At 41.3% G+C, this 19,135-nt stretch overlaps 1 protein-coding gene across 1 annotated transcript in view; it reads left to right on the top strand.

Annotated features, from left to right (window-relative positions):
* Window positions 1–19,135, top strand: part of DLG2 (discs large MAGUK scaffold protein 2) — a 1,569,268-nt gene that overhangs the window by 221,763 nt on the left and 1,328,370 nt on the right. The window contains exon 3 of the mRNA XM_030558530.1: window positions 16,445–16,590. Within this exon, the coding sequence (XP_030414390.1) occupies window positions 16,445–16,590 (146 nt within the window). The remainder of the gene's footprint in view (window positions 1–16,444; window positions 16,591–19,135) is intronic.

Genomic DNA, 19,135 nt, shown 5'->3' with positions numbered 1-19,135 from the left:
TTTAAGATCCAAGGAGTTTGGATCAGTGTATCTCTCAGGGTAACCCAGGGAGGGGAAAGTCTGGGAGGGAGAAGGAGGGGGAATGGTTTATTTCTCTCTGTTTTAAGACCCAAGGGGTTTGGGTCTTGGGTTCCCCAGGGAAGGTTTTAGGGGACAGGGAGTGTTCCAGACATTGGAATTTCTGGTTGGTGGCAGCGCTATCAGATCTAAGCTAGGAATTAAGCTTAGAAGGGTACATTCAGGTCCCCACTTTTTGGACACTAAAGTTCAAAGTGGGAAAAATATCTTGACTGGGCCTCAGCAGGAAATGGAGCCTGTCCTGGTTCATGAAACCCTGCAACTTTCTTCGGTCATAGCATTCCTGTAAAGGTACCATGGGTTTGGGTCCTGAAGGTGACATGAGCTGTGGGGTTGTGGGAGACATTCCCACTTGCAGTCCTGTGATCTATTCTTGCAGGGTGTGGTTTTCCACCCTAAACTGGTCCATTGTGGCCTATAAGGCTTGGTTTTCTGCCCATACGTGAGCAGTCTGCTGCTGGAGGCTCAGTGTCCCCTGGGGTGCTGTACCCTTTTTGGGTAGGACAAGCCAAAGTAGTTGGAGCACACTGTAATGCCCAGTGGCCAAAGTGGGCAAGGGAGCAGTCCAGAGCAATAGTCAAGGGTATGCAAGTGGTCAGGTAGCTGTCAGGTCTGTCCATATCAGAGACAGTCTGGAGCAATAGTCAGAGTTCTCACAGGGGTCAGTAGCAGAAAAATCCAATCCAAGGGGCTAGGTTAGTGGGTTGGGAAGGGGAAGGTGGGTGAGATGCCAAGGCAGGGCCAGGTGAGGCAGAGGGGCAACAAGGCAGGGTCAGGCGAAGCAGCAAATCAGGGTAGTCTAGGCAACATCCAGCCTACACTGCTCTGTTGTTCAGACAGCTTTCTGTGCCTGTGCTAGTCCAGGTATCCAATGAGAGTGCTCCCTGTCCATCCAGTCAAGGGCCTGGGGTATGGATGCTGTGGGCCTGTAGGCTTTTAGAACTAAGCGTGTAGGTCAGGACTGATGGTTTGGTGCAGCACCGAAGTCTGCTGCCTAAGGACCTAGTGGGCCTGGTTTCGATGCTGGGGGCCTGGCGAGTGAATAAAGTGAGCAAGCAGTGCCACAATGGGACAAGAGAAGGGCTCTTCTAGTTTGTGTCCCTCGAACTCCTGCTTGACCCAGCTATGTTCTCTTTCCTGTAAATACTGGGCTTCTGTCTGGGGAAAAGAGAAGATGACCAGGAGATCTTGCTGGGCAGGGGATAGTATACAGAGGGGAGCTGGGTAGGGTACAGGATAGAAAGTGATGCTCAGTGTTTGGAGCTAGCCAGAATGAAAGTGAGACAGGGCTTCTTGGGGAAGGAGATGGTGATAGTACCCAAGTGGGGAGGAAGCTGTGGAGGGGTGTGAGAGAAGTGATGGTGTGGAGGAGGGACTGACTCCATGGTAGAGGTGGGTAGTGGAGATTGTCCCTCCCATCAATTAGAATAAAGAGAGGGAGGCCCCTTGATTTTTTTTTTCAGGGTGAATTTTTTCAGTTGAAACTCTTGTATACAAACAAGGCGTGATGGGGATGATACTTTCCCTTAAGGGTTAAAGGGGAGAGGAGTAGGTCTCCTTAAGGGTTAAAACAGACAAATGATTTTCATTTTTTTTTAAATGGAGTGCTGCTAGCATGGGGGAGAGAATTTACGTTGTGGGATACCCTCCCCCCATTCCCATCCGCATTTACCTTGGAACACACAGTTAGCTGGGTGCTGCAGGGTGGGTATGAGCTGTAGATAACCTATAGCATGGGTGGAATGTTGAATACCTGGAACTAGCAGTATTTAAAATCCTACACATTCCTGTAGCATGAAGAGCGTACATTCTAAGCACTACAGCACTTTTACCAACCCACTTTCCCCAGCCCACTTGTGCACAGCTGCAGTACCGAAAGCTGTAACAGTGACCTGACTTTGTTTATAAAGCATTTAGAGATGATGCACTTTCTATTTCGTGCTCCAGTGTACACTGTTTTTCCTCTTGATGCGCTGTGGGAAATTGAGTTTACAGTTGGTTACCTTCTGGAATAAAAAAAAGTAGATAATACAAAATCAGATTTCATTCAAGTAAAGCTTTCTCCATCACTTTTCTCTCAGCGATGAAAGACGCTTGAGACTTTTGTAATCATGTCTGAACAGTATAATACAACTTTAACAGTACCATTTTACCCATTATATCTATTTAAAGAAAATTTTATGTTGTGTATTTTGAACAGATAAAATCATACGAGAAACAAATTAGTTAATTGAGAAATATAAAGGCTAGCAGACATACTCAAACAAAAGAATTAATTAGCGACAGGAAAGTGCTGTACATAGCTTCTGACTGCATGAGACACTTTGGGAGAGCAGAAACCTACCATGACAATTACAAACTGCTGTGCTGAGGACCTGATCCAAAGCCCACTAAGTCAAGGGAGTCTTTCTATTGAATTGAATGGGGTTTGGATCCCACTGTGAATAGCTTTCTAACTTGTACAGTGAATTAGGCAGAGCTCCATAGGTATACTTTACTCATCGTTCATATATGATTTTGACTGTCTGGTATACACAGAATAATATATATCTAAATTTATAGGAACGATGTATGATATCTCAGCAGTGTCTAAGACTGTATTCTGAGTATGCACCAAAGGGCAGACTTGAGGTTGCATATGCAACCTTAACTGTCATTTTCTGACTTTTAAGTCCTTAACAGCATTCACTTAACTTTCTGTTCACATAGTTTTTCTAATGGAAAAACGATGGAGCTATTAGTGGTATTCTCTGGCAGCTTTGTACTGCCTCTGCAATGCAAAGGAGCTATAAAGCCAAGTTTATAGCTGCTTTGCATTGTTGGAGTGGTGCAAAGCAGCCAGAGAGTGTCAGTGGATCTGATCCACTAAATAAAGAAAAGGTGCCTGGACACGTGCGCACACACACATTTTCACACTTTGTATGTGCAAAATCTCATAGCTGTGCACATAGCTATTTGTGCATGCACAGGTGGAATTCTGACTGTGCAGCAAGTGCATTCATTTGTTACTTGGCTTTGCTGCAACTTAAAGCTCACTTACGGTTTTGTGTTCAGAATCAAAATGAGCAGAATTGAATACTACATTTGCTAATTTCACCCGTTGTGCATTTGTTGGTTTCTGTCTTTCCACACATTTTTTGTCAATTTCTGTAGAAAACATAAGCAAGCACAGACAGTAACTATACTCAGTTTTTAATAGCATATTGTCATATCAAGGATGTGTATATATAAATTCCAAGAATTAAGAGCCCAGGCAAATCAAGTTGTGGTACTACATTCCTGCCAGTATTACATTCTCGCCAGCACTACATTCAATATTGTAACCAGAGAGTCTTAAACGATTACTCTGTTTTCCCAAAGTGTGGCTTCTAGCCCTGGGAATCCATCTTTACTCTCCTCCAGTTTGGACTAACACAACTAGTGCCATAGTCTGACTGCGGAGGAGGAGCAGAACATTCATCTGCTCCAACAAGAAACAGCAAAGGGTCAAGCCAGTAGCAGATGTGGGAATCCTTAGGCAGTATTTCAAATGGAGCACAGGTTCAGGTACAAGAAGACAAGACAACAGCTCCATTCACTGAACAGAAATATTGAAATAGTGTTGGCTTCTTTTATTAAGTGTCCTTACTCAATAAATATTACTAATTCTATTAAAGGCAGCACATTCAGGAGAGGGGTCAGTGGCCTGGGAATAAAGAGACCTTGGTTCTGCCACTGATCTGCTGGGATCTGCTACTGGCTTATTGGGGCAGATGAATGTTCTGCTTTTCCTTTGTAGTCAAACCATGGCACTGGTTGTGTTAGTCCAAGCTGGAGGTGAGTAAGGATGGATTCCCAGGGCTTGGTCTCAGTCAAACAGAGGTGGTGTAGTCTTTCAATGAGCAGATGACAGAAATGGCAGTGAGAAAACTGAGGAGTAGTGATGAACCCATTAGGATCACAAGGCTGGGCAACACCTTGACAACTGCAACCTAATTAGAGGGTTAGGTGGTAGTGTCTGCTGAGTCCAAAGCTGTTTCAAACTTATAGTCATAGACTTGAAGGCCAGAAGGGACAGTCCTGATCATCTAGTCTGACCTCCTGCACATTGCAGGCCACAGAACCTCACCCACCCACTTCTGTAATAGAGCCATAACTTCTGGCTGAGTTACTGAAGTCCTCAAATCATGATTTAAAGACTTCAAATTGTGGAGAATCCACCAAATTTAATTTGAAAACATGTCTGTCCTCCTTTTGCTTTGTAATTTCTCTCTCCCTTTGCTACTGTCTAAAGCTTTTACTATTACTTAATCCATTCTGGATACATTTTGAATGAAAGACACCATCTCTGAAGCTGTATTATATGGAGTGTGTTATCTAATATCGTTTTGGAACCTTTTCATTGACAGTGCCTTTTAAGATGTCTCTTGGCAGGCTGGTACATTCACTGATCACTTCCCTGCTACTTCTATACTGCAATCCATTTCTGTAATCCATTTCTGTTTTTGCTTCTTGAATGACATCTTATCCTGTCCTCCTTCTTGTTCCAAGCTAATAACTCAGACCAGATGGCTGAGGTTGACCTAGCACAATCTGCTCCCCAGGATATAAATGATGCCATTTAGACATATGTTCCCTTAGTAAAGAAAAGTACTTGCACCAAGAGCCTATAACTATTTATTTTGATTATATAGTACTTCTAATCAGTGCCCATCCTGTGCCCCGGATGCCCTTACAACATGTTAAAATACATGCTATTGCATACAATTCCTAGCTATAGTCAAATTGGCTGCCCAGAATTACTTGGCAAGAAAAGAGGTCACGTTGGAAGGCCTCCTCTAGTTATCTCCTTAGCCCCGTGATCCACCTCATCCCTGGAAAACAGATGGGCTGCACAACATTAATAAGTCAGGGCTCTTGAAGACCAAATTCCAGAGCCAAGGGGCCTGCCACAAGAACATCCTGCGAGCTGTTCCTTCCCTTTTATTTCAAGGGCTATCTGGCTCTAGTTCTTCTGTTTGGCACTGTGGCAGGATGGCACAGGGACAGGTAATTAGGTCTCAAACCATTTAGGGCTTTAGTGTTAAAAACCAACACATCAAGCTTCACTTGGAAATTAACAAGCAGACTGAGCAGATCCTAGTGCACTGATGTCATTTCCAAATGGACCCAATACATAGCCCCATGTAGAATGTATTACAATGATCCGGTCTTGAGAAGACAGGATGGTAGTAAGGTCATATCAGACAGAAAAGCTCTCTCATTTTGCCAGGCAAAGATGGAGAAAACAGCTCATGGTCATTTTTTAGTCTGGGTATATATGCTTCCTGTGGGGCTGATCCAAAGCCCATTGAAGTCAGTGGGAAGTCTCTCTCTACACTTCCATGGGCTTTGGATCAGGCCCTATGAGTGTAAATGTTTGTATTTTGTTATGAAGTAATGACAGGTACAGTAAGTCACAAGGGAGGAAGTGTTTGCTGAAACACACAGTGTAACCAAATCAAGCGATGCATAAGGTTATCTTTCAAGCTTAATAGTTCTTGTTATAATAAAGTATAGAAGGTATCCGGTAGACTGCACTCTCTAAAGAACATGCTGATGCCAATTGCCCCCCGTCCCGCCCTCCCTGCTTGCTTTGTAAATACAAGACAGATAAAAATAAATATTTGGAACCTATCTCTCTGAGCCTTCATACATGTCCTCCTGATTCTGATCCCAGTGTCACTGTTGTAAATCAAAAATAACATAACTGAAGTGACCGGAGTTACACTGGTGTAAATATAGGGAGAATCGGGCTTCATGAACAGTGATCCTTTTGGTTTGACTAACATAAGTAGGGCTGTATTGCATGTTAATATTTTGGGTTAAGAGAAATTGCCTCATGGTGGGATAACCTGAAGAAGGAATGTAAAAAAGCATTCTGATCATTACAAATCTATACCAATGACCTAAATAAAGACTTAAAAACATTTCAGAACCACATTGTGTGAACATCAGTTAACATAAGTTGCCATGGTGCAGCATGCTATGCGACAGCAGAGAGACTTAAATTAGAACACTGTTTGGGGATTGAATACAGGGAAACTTTTCTTATTTGCCATTGGCAATTTTTTTCCCCAAGAAACACTGTGAAAGTAAAAATAATTGTAAAATGGGCAGCCTCCTCTTAATCCGTTTCCCTTTGCAGTGCCAATAAATAAATAAATAAATATAGGAGAGAGAGAAAAGCACTGTGCAAGACATCTGCTTGGAAATCATTCTCTCAAAACTCCAGAACACCCAAAACCAATGGGTATGTACTTGGCATTGCTCAGCTGCTGCTACCAGGTTATTGCGGTTACCCTGCTATTTATACCCATGCCAGCTCGATGAGAGCTAGTGTGTGTTTGTGTGCATGGTGGGGAAACCACACCTCTAGCTCATAGTGTAGATGTAGTCTCAGGGATACAGGCTGCGTAGGGTGTCCCCTCTTCCTCCTGTTAATCACACTGGTTATAGAGCCTTTACTTCACTTAACCAGAAAAACACTAACTGGTTAATTGAGGATTTGGTGCAAAGGTGGAGAGATACAGATGTAAGCATAAGGCAAAAAGTGATGAGCAGCATAGAGAGCACAAGAGAATCTGATCTTGCCTTTGATGTCCTGTTGCATGGTCACCATGCTACTTCTACATCTTAGCAGTAGTAAGCCTTAAGAAAGGAATATGTAGCTAATTGCCTCATTAACATGATGAGGAATGTGGTTAAACTTATTGCCAGGTGACCAGGATGAGGGAGGTCTAACCGAGTGGAAGGAGCAGGTGTTGGGAATGGAGTGTTGGGGCTAGGGCCAGAGCTGAAGGCAGGCGTCAGAAGCCAGAGCCAAAAGTCAAGTCAGAGGCAGGAGCCAGAGACTTGAGCGGATGGTCAGAGCCAGAATCACCTGAAGCAAGCAGGAAACAACAAGGTGGGTTTTCAGGCAGGGACTCCAGGAACAAGGCAACACAGGAGTTGTCACAGTGGTGGGCGTGAGCACTGAGCAATCAGCAAGCTGCTGGTTTAAGAGCTGGCCGGCTGGCCCAATCAGATGCCACAGCCAGTCAGGCAGCCTGTGTGCAGCTCAGCTGTGCTTATTAGGTTGCCTGGAAACTAGCTCTGATTCCTGACTCTTATGTCCTCTCAGGCATGATTTTCCTCTGTTCCCAGGCTGACTCTTTCATACTGTGTGTTTGAGCAAGGGAGTGGGTGTGTAATGGTCTTGAGCCTTACTCCTGTTCCCTGCAGGATACTGTGCCTACCACTTAAACCTACTTACTCTCTACATTACACATGCTCATGCACAAGGATGAACAGCATCCCAGCCTTGGGGCAATTAATCAGTAGGAAAAAGAGAAAAAGGAAAAAACAATTGCTCTGTGGTCCTCTGATTCTTTTAATACATTATAGGGCTAGGAGGAACCACAATGATAATCTAATCTGACCTGTTGCATTACATAGGTCATAAGACTTCCTTGAACCAATTCCTGTTTGAACTAGAGCATACCTTTTAGAAAAAAATATCTAAACTTGATTTAAAAATTGCCAGTGATGGTGCATCCACCACAACACTTGGAAAATTGTCCCAATGGTTAATTACTCCCACTGTTAAAAAATTGTACCTTATTTCCAGTCTGAATTTGTCTAGATTCTGCTTCCAGACATTAGATCTTGTTTTGCCTTTGTCTGCTAGACTGAGGAGCCTTATATTATAAAATTTCTGTTCTGCTTGTAAGTCCTTATAGACTGTGACCAAGTTACCCCCTAACCTTCTCTTTGTAAACTAAATTGAGCTCTTTGAGTCTTTCACTATAAGACATGCATTCCATTCTTTAATCATTCTTGTGGCTCTTCTCTGAATCCTCTCTTATTTTTCAAGATTTTTCTTGAATTGTAGACATCAGAATTGGCCACATTATTCCAGCATTGAATGCAGTGGTGTTGTAGCTGTGTTGGTCTGAAGATATTAGAGACAAGGTGGGTGAGGCAATATCTTTTATTGGACCTGCTTCTGTTGGTGAGGGAGACAGACTTGTCTCTTTCACTAACAGAAGTCAATCCAATAAAAGATATTGCATCACCTACCTTGTTTCTCATAATATTCCAGCAGTAGTTGCACCAGTGCCAAATACAAAGGTAATATAGCCTCTCTACTCCTACTGAATATGCCTCTGTTTATAGATCCAAGGATTGCATTGGCCCTTTTGGCCACAGCATTATACTGAGAATTCATGTTGAGTTGATTATCCCCTGTGAGCCTCAAGTCTTATCGTGTTTTCCCAGGATAGAGTCCACCATCAAGTTGTTGGCTTGCACCCAGCTTATCAAATAATTCAGATCACTCTGTGTCAGTGACCTGTCCTCTTCATTATATACCACTTCAAGTCTTTGGGTCATCTGCAAACTTTATCTGTAATTATTTTGTTTTCTTCCAGATCATTTATAAAAATGTTTAATAAAGTAGGGCCAAGAACAGATCCCTGCAGGACTTTACTAAAAACACATCTGCTTAATGATTATTTCCCATTTACATTTGCATTTTGAGATCTATCAGTTAGCTAGTTTTTAATTCAATTAATGTGTGCCTTATTGATTGTGTCATTCTAGTTTCTTAATCAAAATGTCGTGAAGTATCAAGACAAAAGCCAGAGAACTCTTTGGCCATCTCTTTTAAAACTCTAGAATGCAAATTATCCAGACTTGCTGAATTAGAATGTCTAACTTGAGTCACTGCTATTTAATATGTCCCTGAGTTACTGCTCTCATAGTCTTTTTCATCCCAGAGCATCCTTGCGAAAACTGAGAGCCAATCATTCCTGTTCATGCTTGTTCCTCTAAGCCCCACGTGGTCACAATGTCCTGCCATATAGTTGATCAGCTTCTAGGTCAGATTTTTCAGGATCCCAACCCAGGGAGACAAAACTAATGGTCAGAGTAGGGGGAAACCTGAGGCAATGAGAAGCACAGGAGGGCATAATCAGGTTCCATGCCAGGTTTGATACCAAGGGTCAGAGTCGAAGTTAGGTTTCAGGGTCCTAGTCAGAAGGCAAAGTCCAAATCAAGCTGAGGTAGAAACCAGGAGTTCAGGAACAAGGAATGGTCATGTCAGGTATAGAGAATCCACACTGTTCCTAGGACACATTGTGCAACATCTCTTAGGTTTATATAGGGTGGGGAGCCAATCAGGAGGTAGCGGGCTGCTGTCTGTAAGATCCCTACTGCTAATGGGCAGCATGGAGATGTTAGCTATGTGGCACCTCTGCAGGTCTTGGTTCTAGACCCATATAGCTTTATATTACCTGTCCCCCTCCTGGCCTGGGTTTGTTTGGATAGGCTGCCATGAGGTCAGAGGAATGGACATGGGATGCAGGCTCCCAGCATTGCTCTTCTGGGCCATAGTTCTCACAGTCCACAGGATATTAGAAGGAGCCATGTCTGATTTTTTGAGTCCAGTATCTTGTGGACCTCATACTCATCATCTCACTGGATCTGCACCAGAGGGGGAAGTGGTTGGCTCCCTGAGTGAAAGGGTTGTTGATGTAGGGTTTTAGCAAGGATATGTGAAATACTGGTTTATTTTGAGGGATGTGGCTAACTGAAGCTGATTACCTGGTTGAAGATTGATTACCTGGTTGAAGGGCTATAGCCTGAGGTGTCAGTAGTCCAGTTTATGACACAGCCAGTTGGTGCAGTGGTTTGGGGCTGAGAGTCACACTTGTTGCTTGAGATGAATGCTGGGCCTTCCTAGCGCTGACAGTGAGTGTACTGCTCGTAGTCCTCCTTGGCCTTTTCCAGGTAGGTCTTGAGTTCTTCTTTGGACCTCATGGATCTGCCACATCCAGTCTGTGGCTGTGGGATTTGTGGAGTTGACAGGTGTGGCCAGATGAAATGGGGCTGGAAGCCACAAGTGGTATAGAATAAACTCTGCCCAGTGGAGACATGGTTGGCGTTGTTGTAAACAAACTCTGCTTGGGGTAGGAGGCTCGACCAGTTGTCATAGTGGAAGTTTGTGAAGCAGCTCAGGTATTGTTCTAACACTTGATTAACTCATTTGGATTGACCATCAGTATGAGGTGATAGGTGATGGATGTGTAAGTGCAGACAATAGAATAATATTGTTAGTACCTTGGTTTTATAAATTTGCATGTTGGCACCAAACAATGTTTTTATCAGTCCATTTCATGAATTTCTTTGCAGCACTTGTAGCTAAGGCACCTCACTTCTCCACCTCAGCCTTGAGGGAACCGTTGGCTCTGTTCAAGCTTCCTAGGTACCCGTAAGATTTTACTAGTTCTATGGCTTCACTGCTGCTGTGTTTCCACACTTTATCTATTGTCCCTTTTCCAAGATGCAACCACTTCCTCTTCTTGGCATTTACTGCAACTCCACGCCAACTACACCAATTTTCCAGGGTAATGAAGAGTATCATAATTACTTCACATGTGTCTGCCAGGTGTAGTATGTCAGCTGCATAAGCTAAGGAGCTTCATGCAAAATCATCCAATGTCATGCCCTCAAACTTATCTAACATTTTTAATGTCTACTTTAAATACATGATGAAAAGTGAAGGTGATTCCATCCACCTTTGTCTTTGATTTGAATCAGTTGCTTAATTTTCCACCAATTCTTGCAGCATTGTAAGTGTTGTCATATATAGCAATGATCAAATCTGCAATTCCATATGATTTTGCTACTTTCTAAAATGCTTCCAGCCAAGCAGAATCCGATACCTTTTGAAGAGAAAATGGCAAACACCTTTAATCCTCATTTTCACTTTTTTTCATCAATTGTTGAGTGTGAATATCTGTTCAATGTAACTTCAGCCTGGTCTAACGCTGCACTGTTTGTTACCTACTGCTTGATCACTTACTGCCTTTTCTGCATTATTACTGAAAATTCTACCATTTTCAACCAGTATCTTTGTTAGGAGTCCTTTTGTTCCTAATATATTTAAAAAACTTCCTACTGTCCTTAATTCTGCTGACTATTGATTTCTCAGTATCCTTTCTTGTGTCCTTTTGCTTCCCTTGTCTTATATATATGCTGATTAAAAAAAACCCTGCTATAGAGGAGAAGTGAAAGCAGAGTTTATATAATCTTCTTTCTTGATTGTGGGATTGTGAATTTGGAAGTATTTAGTAAAATATTCTTAAATAGTTCCCAATGTTCTACTGTTTATGCTCACCCCACTCAGTCTACTACCTATCTTCTCTCCCCACTCCATAGCTGAAAATCTTGCTGGATTTCTTTGTATAAAATTGGTCTGGGCAAATCTGAGTTGTGACCATGAGTTAACAGTTTAATTTTGCTCCTTTGAGCACTGGGTTTAATTGTGTTTGCATTATGGTTGCTTTGAAAATACTTGATTTATTTAGTTTGTTATACTCTAGAGTAGAGCTGGTTGGAAATGATCATTATGTTGCAAAATGTCTATTAGTCGAAAGTGAAACATTTCACAGAAGTGTGTAAATTTTGTCAAAAGTTTATTTGAAAAAAAATGGAAATTGTTTTGATTTTTTAAAACAGGTTTCAATTTTCCATTTCAAAATGACCTTTTATTTCAAAATTTAAAATTAATATAAAAAGTGAAATCAGAACAAAAGTTTATATTTGATCAGAAATGGAAAAATTTGTTTGACACGAACTGAATTGTTTAAAAATTTTCCATCCAACTGAAAATCCCCAAATCTTTTTTTTTTCCATTATATTTCTGAATGGAAAAAAACATTTTGAAGTCATGGAAATCCCCACTACACAAAAAAGCAGTTCCCGGACAGTCCTAATCACCAGGAGTTGACTAACAGGTTTGAACTCCTGGATCCTGATCTTCTGCTGCAGCTGATAAGAATACTGCACATCTCAGGAGAGATGTGTAGAAAAATGGCTTTACGCAACATAGTTTGGCTTTATGATTGTTTGATCACCATAGGGGAAGTGCTTGAACTTGTTATCTCTGCAGGGGTATGTCTTCACTACCCACCAGATCAGCAGGCAGTGATCGATCCAGCGGGGATCGATTTATTGCATCTAGTTTAGACACGATAAATCTACTCCCAAGCGCTCTCCCGTCGACTTATGTACTCTGGACAAGCAGAGTCGACAGAGGGGCAGCAGCAGTTGACTCACCACAGTGAAGAGACCACAGTAAGTTGATCTAAGTACATCGACTTCAGCTACATTATTCACGTAGCTGAAGTTGCTTAACTTAGATCGATCCCCCCAGTGAAGACCAGGCTTAGATACTAGCTGCTTAAGAGCTGCAGAAGTGAGCTTTTCTACATTGTAGCCTGTTGTTTCTTCCAAACTTGGGATTCATTCCCATGTGGGGTTTATAATGTTAAATCAAAGGGCTTTATAATATTAAATAAAAGGTTTAAGTTAAATGTAAATATTAAATTTTAACCCAGATTATTCTCATGGATTTTCTTTTTATTACACTAGTTAGAGGTGTAGACATATTGAGTTCTCTATTACATCCCCCAGGGCAAGATTGTTCTTTAGAAAATCTCTCTAGAATGTTTTCCAGACAAGTTTTGTATATCTCAAATCATGGGGCTTTTGCAGCTTCCTCTGGAAGATTAGTCTGCTGTTTCATGGATCACAGAGTTAAGATTCCCCCCTACGCCCCCAGTATTCATCCTAGTAGTTTTATCTCATTGGTCTTAGTTGTAGCCATCCTTTCACTCTGATTATAACATCAAATATTTGTTGGTAGTTCACTGCTAATATATGTGCTTACTAGAGTGTAGGACTGGGCGTTAAGAATTCAGGGTTCTGTTCCTTACTCTGCTGTGGACTTGTGTTGTGAACTTTACATCAGACTTTGACTTCCAATGGGAGGGTTATGGTATTTTCTAAGGAAAGGTCCCAATAATTTTTTAACATGATTAAACAATGTATTTTTTTCCTAACCTCATTCTCTACAATGACTAAAACCTTTTGGCTTCAGTTTTCCAAAAAATTCAGCCTGAGGCAGACACCTGGCATAGAAAATTTCATCCCAAAAGGTTGAGGTTTGGCAAAGTTATAAGCAACTGAAAACAGAATCTTACAATGGGAAGTGTTGGGCAATCATAATAATAGCCAGTGCTATGAACCCCACCTTTAATAAGGGCCCAGTTCTGCTCTCCCTTATACTAGTGTATAACAGGATTAAGTCAATGGAGTTACACTAGCACAGGGATTCTCAAACTGGGGATTGTGACCCCTCAGGGGGTCATGAGGTTATTATGTAGGGGGTTGTGGGGTGTCTGCCTGCACCCACAAACCTTACTTCACCTCTAGCATTTATAATAGTGTTAAATATAAAAGTGTTTTTAATTTATAAGGGGGGGTGTCTCACTCACAGGCTTGCTGTGTGAAAGAGGTCACCAGCACAAATGTTTGAGAACCACTGACTAGCACAACCCAGTGTAATTTAGAGGATTATTGGGCCCCTTAAGGATCTTCTTATAAGTTGTTTGGGAGAGAGTTCGTGAACTATTAGAGAGACCATCACTGAGGTAGAAGGTGACTCATTAGACTAGACTTATGACTGCACCATTTAATACATGGCTTAGTATTATATATGTGTCCATATATATCTGTAAAGTTATACAGGTGCATTTTTTCAAGCATTTTTGGGACACTCATACAACATTAAGTAATTATGCTGCATACAGAAAATTTAAAGCCCCCAGTGCTCTCTTCATGGCTACTTAATATTAGAATATATAAGATTCCTTATGGTTGTGGTTGTAGTTATTGTGTTAAACTTAACAAAATATTCAGGCGAGGCTAAGAGAACAGCAAATGCAAATGAGGTAATTGAATATAGCAAGCCAGCCCTATCTTAACAAATAAGTGACTATAATTTGGCTGGATTTATCTTCCTATAAATCACATCCAGATAAAAGACTAGATTTGTGATTAAGTGAAATGGCAACTGCCATGCTGCAGCATCTATTTTAAATATGCCCTCTCCACCCATCTCAACCCCAGTACAGTGTTGTAGTGATGCAGGACCTCCCTGAGACAACCAGGAAGAGGTGCCACAGAGGTATTAGCTCTTTTCCAGCCTGGGTGCACTCTGCAGGCTGGTGTCCTGCTTGTAGCTGGGCCCGTGTCCCTCCTGGACCCCAGTGCCCCTTTGCCCTGGGGCTGCCCCCTGGCAATACCCCCACCAATCTCTAAGGGTCTCCCCTCTCTGGGAAACCTCCAACCCTCTAATCCACACCTTGCCTCAGTCTGGGCTACTGCCAGTCATTGCCAAGCCCCCGCTCCCTGGGGCAGACTGCAGTGTAAAAGCCATTCATCACAGGCAAGGGGGTTCGGACCTGCTGCCTTCTTCTGCCACCCAAAACTCTATGGGCTTTGGACCAGGCCCTGCAACCTGGGCAGTTGCCAGCCTGGTGCTCCCCTGCTCCTCTGGCTCGCCCCAGCCCTGCTTCACTCCAAGTACCCTTTCTGCAGGCAGCCAGACCCTGCTCTCTCTCAGCCTAGAGAGAGACTTCTCTTTTCTGGCCTCTGCCTCACAGCCTTTTTATACAGGCCAGCTGCAGCTGCTTCCCCAATCAGCCCAGCTTAGCTGCTCTCAACCACAACCTTCTCCCAGAGCTGACTTTAACCCCTTTTCCACTGGAGTTGGGGAGCCGCCCCACTACAGGTGTTTTAGCCTGATCCCAACACTGCTGTCGGTCCATTGCAACTCATTCCCATCCTCAGCACTGTTCAATGGAGATCATTCAACAGTTTCAAAACACATCACTAGTATTGTTACATCAAGAGTATTTTCACGTGACACAGATTTTAGATCCTATTTTGTGCACACCTTGACTGCAAGTTACTGCCCTGTTCTATAGGGATGGCACTTTCAGCTTGTGGTATCATGATGCGACAGACTGGATTGAATCCTCTAAGCTTCATCATGAGGTTTTGTAATTACAAGAGTGTGCTGAAATTCAGTCTACGCCAGTATAAGTGCTCTTCTCTCATCTACGCATCAGTCACATTTTTCTAGAGAGAGAAACCTAGAGTCTTTGTAGAGCAGATAAAGAAGACCTTTTAAAAATAATCTCTCTCTCTGTCTTTCTAATATGCACACATTGTGTGTACTATTTTTTAATAAACACACAAGATCAGATCGTCTCGAATGTCAAATTGCAAATAATATCTTCCACTTCTCTTGCTGACTGACTCTTGTCAGACCAGATAATACTCTTACAACTACAACTGTGGCAGCTGTATGCAACAACCACAGGTCCATTTCTCTAGCTTATTTCTGCAGGGCATTTACCTAGAGTTCACTACATATTTCTTTAATGTGTTTTTTTTCCTTGCAGGTGCCATATAAATTGACTTGGTATGGAATCTTATACACTGTACACTTGTAATTTTCTTATGCAGATTCTAACAGTGGTTACAAAAAATTGCATTTCTGCTGTAGTTAGTGTTATAGTTTTTATTTTAATGGTGAAAAGTGACCTTAAGCACTATATAACTATACATTCCTCAGATCTTTCCATTTTTATATAATTTAGTAAGTTTCTTCTAGTAATTGTGAAATATTTCTGCTAAATTAGTACTCATATAACTTTTTGTAGATTGCAGTTTATCATTTTAAAAGGACAATTTCTTATGCCCGGAGACCTTTTTCATCATCTTATACTAGTACTAAGCTTTTTTGTGATGGCGAAGACAGTAAAAAATTAGATGAAGATTAGTCCAATTTGCAGGTATTTGAATTGGCATAGATCTGAATCCTTAATATTTTCCATTAATAATTAAATACAGAGGCAGTTTTGGCAGGTAGGAACTGTGCTGGCCAGAGCTGTTGCTGTCAGCAGCTCCTGGTCCTAGCTAGAGCTACCTCTTCTTTTGGAATAGTGAGATGTAATTCTGAAGGGGTTTACCTAGTGTAACTGGAGGCAGTTCCTGCCTGGCCTAATTAGGATCGCCTCTGTGTCCTGGCCAACTTCAAAAGAGCTCCCATTGAAGTGGCAGCTAAGACTAGGAGCTATTCTACTATCCGGGAGAGCTGTCAGGGGTGAGTGGCCGATATCTGTTTGGTTTCTAGTTTGTTTTCCAAGATGATTTGAACTGTTTGTATCTCATACCATATCTTGGTTTATATATGTTGTTCATTTGTTATTGCAGTATGTTCATTCTCAATCTTCTCTCAATAGTTGTTCATATATTTCCTCGAAATGATCAATAAAAATTCAGAAAACTAATTGGCATGTTGGCTTTTGCTAGAAATGTAATATTATATGTTTACCATTATAATATAGCTTCCAAAGTACATAAATATTTACTGGTGACAGAAAAATACCAAGGGTTGCTAAATCCAGCGTATCAAATGAAGTCTTTGTTATTTGTTTCTCATTGCTAACAGATATTCAAGAGTTTTATGAAGTGACATTGCTAAACTCCCAAAAAAGCTGTGAGCAAAAAACAGAAGAAGCAAATCAAGTTGCAGAGAAATGGGAGAAAACAAAATCTTCTGCCACAGGCCATGCGAGTCTGCAGAAAAACCAAGAGGTACCATAATAGCTGAATAGTTACAAGTATATAGTGAAATAGATGGCTCAGGTGTTAGAAAATGTCATGTGGTGGCTTTATAATGCAGGAAGGGTGACTCTGTGGTTGAGATACTACACTGAAACTCAGAGATCTGCCTTCAATTCCTGACTCTGACACAGACGTTCTCTGTGACCTTGCACAAGGCACTTAATCTCAGTATGCTTCAGCTCCCCATCTTTGAAATGGGGAGTGCAGTGCTTCTTTTTCTCTATCCTTTGTCTGTCTTGTTTGATACTTTGTGTTTGATTACTGTCAAGTAGGTGGTCCTCAAGGAGAATAAGGGACCTCCTATACTCATAAAGAGTGAACCCCTTTAGCTCATGTGCTAGTGGCCTGTGTTGTTTGAATGTGAAAGACCACTGTTCCAGTCTTAGCTCTGTAAGAGCATGTAAGAATTGTCTAAAAGTTACTACCGAAACTTCCATACCCATGTGCCTAAAATTAAACCTGATCTTTTTGAGGTGTTTGGCACCCACAACTCCCACTGAACTCAAGCTCAGCCCTTGGAATATCAAGCACCACAGATGAAAAAATCTAGGCACCAAAGTCTGCAGCTGGTGAAAGGATTTGAAGCTGTTCTTTACTATGCCTGGTTCAAATCTATCACTGGTCAATAGTGATCAAAGACTGCTAGGCAGCCTATGTGAACTAAACTGATAGTCTCGGTTATTTTCCTGGTGGACTCTACGCAAAAACTAGTGAATTATTTTCACCTCAGCAGAGAGGCCAAGGATTGAGTAGACACGGAGTCCAAACTACTCTATCTTATCTCCAGGCCAAGATCAAGGCATGCTGGCAAAGGACACTGGGTAGATATTTGCATTGTCACAGTATAAACTGTGAAAAAAGAGAAGATTTTAGTTTCCAATGCTGCCAATCCAGCACCTCCCATGAGCTGCAAATTCACTTGTAAGAACAAATTTGAATTAAAATAAAAACTCAGAAACATATCACAGTTCCACATGGCATTTTTTATGATTGTTCAAAAGCTAGGATGGAACTATAGGTGACTAATAGGATCTCTAAAGGAATAAAAATTTTGATTGTAGAAATTAATTAGGGAAAGAAGCATTCAGAATTAATGAAAGACACATTCTGATTTTGAGCAAAACCACAGCAAATGAAACTAAACATTAACTGAGGACATTTTCCATGAATGATTTAACACTAGAATCCCAGATGAAGATACAGTTGGCTAACCTTGCTAATCTAATAATTTGTGACATGAAACTATACCAGTTAAAGAAGTGTACGTGAATTAGCTTTCAGTTTATTATCCCGTGAAGTATCTGGCAAAGACAGTGGACTGCACTCTCTTCTTTCTCCCTGACCTAGTGAAAGTATTTGACTGCCTGCCCCATCTTTTTGAAACTTCTTTTCTTTAAGGGATAAGCTATCAGGCTAGAAGAAGGAAGTGTAGCCCTAACATTCACGTTAATGTTAATGGTAGATGTAGGATATAGCAAAATCCAAGTAGATCAATGCTGAAAATTATGTACTAATTTACAAAGAAACAAGCAAACAAAAAAAAAATTGGTCCAAAGATTTCAAACCTGCTTGCCTAAAGCTAGGCTCTTAAGTAAAACTAGGCTAATTTTCAGAGTTGCTGAGCATCCACAAATTCCACTGAAGTCAATGAGAAAAAGAGGCCCTCAGCACCTTAGAAAATCAGGCCTAAAAACAGATTTAGGGATTTATTGTTTTGCACCCAGGATTGAAAAGTCAGGCCTTAGCTTTTGTTTAACAATTGTTAGTACCTGTTAGTAAATATTAACCCTTTGAGTCCTCTTTTTCTTGTATATTAATTTACATATGAACTATTCTCCCAAAATCTTTTTGATATTAGCAAAGAGTGTATTTGAATTCTAAGACCCAGAGCACTGGTTTTGTGAGTGACTTGTATTCAGGAATTTTATACGACTGAGTATTGGGCTGTATCTAATTATTCTCAGCATCATCAGAACATGGGAATCCAGGTGTCCAGGGAAAAGACACCTTCAGACTACTAAAAGTGTCAACAGAAATATGTTATAAACAAAGCTGGGTGGTTGATAAGGGATATTTGTTATGGCAGATGTTTTCTGTCTTGAACTGGGTGATCGATAAAGAATATTTGTTATTACAGATGGATATAATAGAATGGAATAAGGTGTTTTTAACTCATTAAGAACTGTTGGTTGTCATAGCTGTAAGTCATATGACTGGGTTAGAGATTCCTTTTTACTCATCAGTCACATAAACTGAGAACCATAAAAGAAAATCCATCAGTAACTGGGAAAACAGAACACATGATAAAATTAATCATGGAAAAGTATTTTTCCTCCAAAAGGGGGTTTCTTGGTCTCATATTCTATAAAAGAACAGGAGTTTGAGGAGGTAGACTGTGAATGAACACTGTTAGCATTCCACCAAGTACAGAAGAAGGACCAAGCTACCTTCTCTTCACCATCTACAGAAGATGGTAAAGTATGTCATCTTCCGATATTCTGTATAGTGCTGTATT

This window comes from Gopherus evgoodei, chromosome 1 (assembly GCF_007399415.2).
Source record: "Gopherus evgoodei ecotype Sinaloan lineage chromosome 1, rGopEvg1_v1.p, whole genome shotgun sequence".
Lineage (NCBI taxonomy): Eukaryota > Metazoa > Chordata > Testudines > Testudinidae > Gopherus > Gopherus evgoodei.
The sequence above is the reverse complement of the archived record's forward strand: the minus strand, read 5'-3'. Positions and strand labels throughout refer to the sequence as shown.